This window comes from Limulus polyphemus, unplaced genomic scaffold (assembly GCF_000517525.1).
Source record: "Limulus polyphemus unplaced genomic scaffold, Limulus_polyphemus-2.1.2 Scaffold576, whole genome shotgun sequence".
Classification (NCBI taxonomy): Eukaryota; Metazoa; Arthropoda; class Merostomata; order Xiphosura; family Limulidae; genus Limulus; species Limulus polyphemus.
In genome coordinates, this window is record NW_013666186.1 from 89,157 (window position 1) to 97,911 (window position 8,755).

General features: G+C 29.6%; 1 protein-coding gene across 1 annotated transcript in view; it reads right to left on the reverse strand.

The window, feature by feature from the left end:
* The window catches only part of LOC106459210 (enhancer of mRNA-decapping protein 4-like), a 161,540-nt gene that overhangs the window by 15,407 nt on the left and 137,378 nt on the right, over positions 1 to 8,755 (reverse strand). The window contains exons 23-24 of the mRNA XM_022385655.1: positions 7,421 to 7,586; positions 3,889 to 4,075 (exon numbers count right to left, since the gene is read on the reverse strand). Of these exons, the coding sequence (XP_022241363.1) occupies positions 3,889 to 4,075; positions 7,421 to 7,586 (353 nt within the window). The remainder of the gene's footprint in view (positions 1 to 3,888; positions 4,076 to 7,420; positions 7,587 to 8,755) is intronic.

Here is an 8,755-nt window from a genome sequence, read left to right on the forward strand (position 1 = left end):
TTTACTTGTCGTTAATTACTTGTCTTGGTTTTATTTAATTTAATTAGTTACGTAAGTTACCTTTCGTTTGTATGTAGACATAAATATATATCTATATATATATATATATATATAGGAGATTCTTTTTGTAAGCTTTGAATGGCAGCTCGTTCTTCTCAGGTAAGATTTTGTGTTGCTGGAGAGTTGAGCAAGTCAGAAGTTTGAATTTATTACCTTCTGTTATTGAAAGTTCTGGAGCTTATTTTTTATGGAAGATATGATGTCAATGATCAAGATGTTATCTGGAGTGGGAGTGACAGTTTTCCTAACAGTATTATGAAATAGTGGCAAGCAATCAATAGATGTGTTCAAAGTGCTCCACAAATGCCAATATTATGGCTTCACTGTCAATACTGGTTGCTATTCTTAGTCTGCCCATGTGATGTTTATACACAAATAAGTCTGTATTATACAACCACTGATACACTTTTCCTATAATTTATGTGAAGAATGATTTTAATCTTGGAACTGCTTGTCATACAATCTGCTGCAAAGTGAGCATTCTGATGACATTTTCTATACTTATAGTATTTTGGCACTTGTGTATAGTTAAAATCATAAATAATATTCAACGTTAAACTGGTACACAAATAAAAACATTTTATTTAGGCCTATCTATGACCTTCAAAAAGTTGACGACTCTACATGTTTCAATGTTACAACGTCATCCTCAGAAGTGACATTGTAACGTCGAAACATGACAACTGCCCAAGAAAGGGAAAGTATGTCAAGTATAAACCAAAGATACCTTCTAGTTCATATTGAAAAATAGATGTTTATACTATCTATAAACTGATGCTATCACAGATGTGAGAATGCTTATGTAAACTTGATTAGAGACTGGAAATGAGATCCATATCCATAGACTGACAGTATCATAATAGAGATAAAGCTACAAAAAAAAGTGAATATTAACTTGGACACAACTTTTTAAAAAGGGATTAGTTGGAACTTTCATATAAGATCCATGTTAAGAAGATGAAGACAGATACATGCCAACAAGCTGCCGATTTACAGTCTTCCACTATAACCAATTATTGAAGTATTTTTGGTTTCGAGAATCACAATGTGTATTCAAAAATCATTCAATTAAGTATCAGATCTATTTGCGGGTTAGATGTGTATACTATTTGGAAAGTCATAAGGACACCAAAAAATTTATTCTATGAACCCATGTTTTGGGCAAGAAAGTCAAGTCTTCTCGGGAGTGCTGAAAAAGAATTCTCCAATGCTGCTGAGAGATACCAGAGATGATGAAGACTTTAGTTCTTCAAAAGGTTCAGAACATCTTTTCAACCTTGATGTAAGTAACAATCGCTATTTCTCTTAGATTCAAATAATGTAGTTAAGATCGAATGTACGATGTTTAATATTGAGTTATGTTTGAACAGATTTCTTTCAATGTATTAATAAATAATTTGCTGGTAGTATTAAGTGGCTTTCTTAGCCATTTTAACAGACTTGGCACCATATCTTTCTTTTGAACCAATATTTGAAGAAGGTAGGGTGTGTCTTTAGTCTGCTCGAAATTTCATATTTTTGTTTGACTAAAGTACATCTTAGTTACTAAGCTTGATATAGTGGAATTCTATGGTATTAATGTAGTAATTTATGATTTTTAGTTATTCAAATGCATATATAAAACTTAAGAAAAATATTTTGTTTCATATCCTCCACATACAGTTTTTTTAAAGACTTAGCAACCTACGTCAAACAGTAACCGAGTACAAAGGTCATAACTAGAAGAGATAATTAAAAAAAATCTATTTACATATATAATGAATAATAATTGAAATTTGACTTCATTTTACAAAATACTAGTCTACTAAAGCACAGCCAAGACAGGTTAATTTGCACCAGACTAAAGGTCAGTTTTATGTGATTTGATACAGTTAGCATGAGTGCACGTGAGCTACATCATTGTAACTTCTGTATTGTTAATGTTAGCCAGGCATGGCTGAAAGGTCAATATAATTAAAATAATAAATATATATATAAATGTCTAATGTTATGAGATTTACCTATTTAGTCTAAACATTTATGTTTTCGTGTTGTAATTTGTGTTCATTCTAGAATGAAAAAGGCATAATTTATATTTATTTCCTAATTTTTTATGGTGGTTGTGAGATCGGTCAAATCTGCTGAGCCTGTACAGAGATTAATTACTGAAAATAACAGATAAAATATAAAGTTTTTTTTCTTAAGAAACATTTGATAACTATCTCGACACTATCAAGATTTTGCATGTGAAATTTTAAAATTTCTGATGCACAAAAGTATTTTTAATCTTAAAATGAACATTACTTTGCAATGATAGATAGGAAACATGTGAAAAGAAAAAAAGGCTTGAGATAAACATTGCTTTATAAACTTTAAGACTTAATTAAAAAAATTTGATATGTTATGTATCAAAGCATTGTAATGTTTACTGATAAGCTCCCAAATTTCGTTAAGATTTGCTTACTAATTTAAAAGTTATAGCATGAAAACTATAAAAAGCACAAAACGATTATGAGGGTCAGTCCCAGGGACCGAGCTCGTGCTAAAAAAGTTAAGGGGTGGGTGGGTGTAGACAGTACTATGCATTGCAAAGGGAAAGGTATTTGGGGAAAGAATCTGTTATCCCTCAGTGCCCCATCTGAGACTACATTGTTTACATGTTAAGGTTTTGTGTGTGAATTTTTTCATTTGTTTATAGAAACCTACAGTATCAGAACATTAAGACTGTTGAGTAAGAACCTGGGAAGAATATCCCGAGTTTTAATTCTCAGGTTTTGAAAGCATCACTAGATCTGGTGTCTCTTACAAGATAAGTTGATCAGTTTGTCATTTTTTATCAGACCAATCGACTAAAAGTGTCTTTTGTACTAGAGGTGTTTAGTGGGTATCATATGTTGTGGAATAGGAAACCCTATTGAGATGCCCTGCATTGTTATCAGATTTATTCAAAACGTACCTCATATGTGAGTATTCCAGGCAGGTCACTTAACTGTAGGGCAGCAAAAGTGATCCTGATTGGTTTTACATTTTATAAACTTCATGCATTCAAGTACAAAATACCACAACCAAAAAATGTTTCATATGCAAAGCACGAGTTTTCCTTCAAGTAATAATTAATGATCAAAATAAACCATGAAAATTAACTCCGATTCTACACAACAAATATTTCAATTCAGGTGCTATTGAATGTTTTACTTTGCTACTATTGCAGTACAGTTTGTACAATAAATGTGTCCATTATCAGCAAAATAACAAGTGATTTTGTATTCTCTGAAATAACAAAGTGAAAATGTGATATATGAAACATATACCAAAGTTTTTTCTTAACTATATAATGCTTTAAAATGTTAAATGTTAACAGCTTGTTCTGTCATAATGCCTGTTATTTATTCTGTTATTGTTTCCCACAATACTGACATCACATAAATGTTGATTAATTTACAGCATTGGGGAAATGCTGATTTCTTTCAAAAATGTAAGAACTTGTTTAGCTTCCTCATTGTAAGTATACCATAATTTTGTATATTTTATATTATATTGAAGTGTGGTCAATAAAACAGAAACAGCATAAATTAGGCCATTAAGATTTACTAATTTGCAGTGACACTAGACACTATTTGGGTAAGTTTGGTATTAGTAATACAATTTTACTATACATTTATGAAGCTTGAACTTTTATTAAAAGAATCCAAAAATGTTATTGCAATGTCTTATATTAAGTAGAAAGTTCAATGTTTTAGAAAACAAATTCATAAACGTAAGGAAACTATTACATAAATAGAAAACTGGCTCATTTTTTAAACACAGATGAAAACTTTGAATAGTACAAGTTAAATATTTCAAACTAACCTGTTTAAATTTTCCTGGAACTTCTGAGAGATCTTATCTTGTGATCCAAGTAGTGAACTACTAACATGTTTCTCCAAAGCTGACTGGATCTGGGAAAATTGTTGATCCAGATGTGCCGAGCTGATTTGAGTTACATTTTGATTTTGCTGTATCTGTCTTTCAATCCAGCTTTCAGTCTGTTGTAGGTCTGTAAGGACATGAGGGAAATATAAAATCAACATAATAATCACAGCAAAAAGAAAATATGGTCATGCAAAGACATTCAAAATGATCTATATGCATATATTAAGGTTTATTTGAACCATAACTTTCAACAGTTTCAAGTGCTTTTCATCATGTGGAAGAGACTTAGAGTCAAACAGGGCAATTCAGAATAAAGAAAAGCATCATGTGATAAAGAGAAATGAAAATTAAGAATTTATTTAAATATTTCCTTTACACACTAAGAAATTAAAACTTATTATATAATATTAAAACCAAATAACAAACTACATGCTTATGCCAAGTTCACTATCCATTAATTACAAAGTTGTTTAATTACATTTTGAATGTAACTCTGTAAAAGGCTACAATGTGCACTTTGATTCCCATGCATATACATAAGGTTAACACATAGCAAACAAATAAACAACAAATGTAAATCTCAAGAAGAAAAGAAGTACTTGCAGCCAACAGACAGTAAACAAAATGTAAGTAGCAACACCAACTCCCATGGAGCAAGGAAACCAACAGAGAGTAAACAAAAGGTATAAAATAAGTGTACCTCATAGGAAGCAAGGCAACTACTCTATCCAGTATAACATAAGCAAAGTAGTCAGCTGAAAGTACACAATAAGTATTGGAATCAAAAAGCAAGGAAGCTATAACAGGTATAAAAATAAACACAGTGATAAACAATATACGTAGCTCAGAGGATATACAGGGACAACTGAACCCAACAAAGAGTAAAGCACAAACTATACCTTAAAGAAAGTCCTTTTAATGACAATCTATAGAAAGTTAAAACATGTGGTTATTAGAATATTTTTATATATAGTTTCATGGTAAAATTTATGTTAATTACTTTTTACGATAATGTATAAATATCAGCCAGCTTTAAAAACAAATATACTTTGAATGTCTAATGAAAATATGTGTTGAAAGGTATGCCAATGGATGCATCCAAGGTTAACAGTTTTATTTCACTGGTCTACACTGTAAGGCATTTGAGAATTTTCTTAACTTTCTTTATATATATAAAGTATAACAGTTCACTGTATAATGCTACATACTACTAGTGAAATATGTAGAACAGACTTAGCTCAATTTGTTTCTGTCGAAAAACTTACAAAACCTAACATTAGTGAAAACTGTGAATGAGGAAGAGACTAACTGTTTGTGATACATGGAGGAAGCACAAATTGTAAAATGTTATCAAATACTGAGTTAAGTGTAGGGAACTACTTTCTGATTTTGTTTCAAGAATTCTGTGAGTCACCTGTTAATCAAGCAAAAATCTAAAGTATATGTAACAGTGGTAAACAGAAATTAAATGACAAAGGAATGTAACCAAAATGAAAGTATAAATACCCTCAAAAAATAAGACTGTACCCAAAAGAAAGACACAAGAATTTGTTCAACAAAAAAATATCACCACTTAGTCTGCAAAAAATAATTGTTGCCCATCAAAATTGACATCACAGTTTTGTTAAACACAGATGAGAGTTAACTAACAGAAAGATCTATAAACATGAAAGTAACAATTCTTAAATGAATAATGCAAAAGGAGTAACAAACTGAAAATGTATTATTACTCAATGTCAAAGAGAATATTGATAACAATATTACCACCTGGTATCTACAATAACTAAATGTATGGTAAAAACCAATATAAAATGCTTATACAAAATACATACATTAACTTTCTCACTAGAGGCTCGGTCAATTTGAATCTGAATCTTGACCCCAAATTAACCTTTATAGTTTCCAAACTATAATTTCTAATATATTGTGTATATTCACAAAATTTTGCAAGCTTTAAGTAATTATTAAGATGGTTTTGTACACAGAACATCATAGTTTTTAACGAAAGATTTTCATTAAAAATTTCTCCATGAATATGTGGAGTCAAAGTATTGACTACTCTGATGGCAAAGTGATTTTCATGCTAAACATTAAAATACTTTGCTTCATATGACAAAACTCAAATTTCATTTGCATAATTTTTAAAACATCCTAAATAAATATCAAATGTTTTTTTTCAGTAGAACTTTATATTTTATCTGTTATTTTCTCTACCCTAACTCAACATGAAGTTGGTGAAGGCGAATTTGACTGACCTCTTAACCACCACAAAATACAAAAAAAAAATTACCCTTCAATTCTTTATACAATGACTTCAAGTCGTAACATGCAACTACATTTGTTTATCCTAAATAGCTTAAAACTCATAAAAGTATATGTCTCTTTCTGCAAAAGTTTTATTGTTCTACTGCCCTTTGAACCATGTCTAACTAATATTCCTACCACATAAGTTGAAAATCCCTCAGCAAACATATATAGCTCACGGTACCCTATTGAATTACATAACAGATGGGTTGCTCGCAAGTTGCTTGTGAGCGTGCCTCATAATTTTTTTATTTTTTTTTTACCCTTGGCTAATCTAACTTAAAAAGTTTCTAATTTTTACATTTTAGTTACTTTTATAATAGAAAAATAAAGATGAAAAACAAAAAATATACTACTTACCTGGGTCTTCATTTTTAGCTGTTGACTGTTGATGAAACTTACCCTAAATTTTTTTACTAATGATACTACCAAACTAAATACTTTTAGTTTAATTAAATAATGCACCAAAGAACACAAAATAATAACTTGCAAAAGCAGACAATGTTCGATAGCTATCATTGAACTGTACGCAACATAAACAATTCTCAGTACAAGAAACGTTGTAATATACGACATTTGATGGATAAAAACTTTGGCTTTCTATTGGTCATAAATAATATAGTATTATATGTCAGACAAAACTATTGACAATTTCTGAAATTTACCAACCTTGTATAGTTAGGGTTGAGAAAATAACCAATAAAATATAATGTTTTTCTAAAAAAAATGTTTAAAATTTAATTAAGAGGTTTTAGAGATTATGGAAATGAAATTTGAGATATTTCAGAGGAAGAAAATTATTTTTTAATCTGAACATGAAAATCACTTTGCACTCGAAGCAGTCAACACCGTTGAGATGCATTAAAGGTGGCAAATTAAAACATAAACTTGATTATACTTTGCATAACATATTTTCTAAGGTTATCAGTAGAAAGTTATTACAACTTTAATATGATTTATACATAACTAATTTTTATTGAAATGTATCATTCTGGACTTATGACTAGTAAAGGGGGTCTTGTAGTCTAAGTGTATATGATGGTCATGTATGTGGTCTACAGAATAATTTAGATTGCTCAAGATTGCTCTAGAACATCTGCAGAGGGTAGCATACAACAACAAAACCTTTCACAAGCCAACCTTATAATTACTCTTAAAAGCTTACACTCTTTGATTCCATGTTGAAATGTATCATTAAGTTGATGGAAAAGTTGCTGACAAGCTCTTTCATATGATGGAATGATGTAAGCCTGGAAAACTTCTCTACAGGAGTCCTGGATTTGGGAATGGACACTAGTGGCCAGAGACTGAGATATGTTATCCATCAGACTCTGAAAGTGTATGCAATAGAGTCATTACACACCTAATTTATTTACTGATAAAACATTTTTGCTTGACTTACTACTATTTTTTATGTTCATAACTTCCCAAAATAAGTGATTTTTATTAAAATACTGAAGAATCAACACAGTACAATTACAATTTTATTTAAAAAATTATAAAATTTTATTTTTAAATATGTAAAGTAGTAATCACATGACCATGGTTTTTTATATTTATATGTTGCACAACATTTGTTTCTCACACTTCTGAGTATGACATGAACAATGCAAAACATGCAGAGTGGCTTTTTTATGACCACTGATCAGTTTTAAATAAAATTTTAATTATATTATACAACATTGATTGTTGAGTATTTTAATATATTTACACAAATTTCCTTGAATTTTATCTATGATTTTTATCATTTTACACAGTTGTAATACTTTTAAAACATATTTCTGGTTGTTTCCTACATAGCTCTGGTTTCTTGATTCTTTCACTAAATTATATGAAGCAGTTAAGTAAAGCAAGGTTCTTCAAACATTATCAAGTGATAAATACAATGTAATAAGACTACTATCATTTTTAATACTACATCAATAAGCTTAATGTAAGAACATAAAACAAAAGCATTTTCACTAAAAAATGTAATAAAGTTCAGTTTTTTCTTTGCATATTATAATTTATTATTTACATTATTAGAAAGTTTGTGTAATTCTCACATCACACAAACATAATGCTCTAATGTTAACAAAGATAACTAAGGTTGAAATTAAAATAATAAAGTAAAATATTTCATTTTAACTATAAGTCATAAAACAGTGCAAAGAACAAGCAGGTGTTTTCTCCTTACTAATGAATGAATTCTAAAAAAGTGTTCAAAGAACTAGTTTTTTCCAATTCACTATTAGTCCTATAGATTTTCAAAACTTTACAGCCTCTGACTTCGAGACAGCAGCACTACAATTATACTTTATACAGTACAGTTTGGATTAACCCTATCACCCAGGGTATCCTTTACTGTGCATGATGCAAGGTTTTAGTGTCTTACATTCAAAATTTTAGTAAAGTACTTTTTATTTCTGTTATACCAATTAGAATAGCATAAAATCTTAGCTAATAATCCATATTTTAATAATATACAAGTTTTAAGATCTTAATTCTACAAGGCAATATT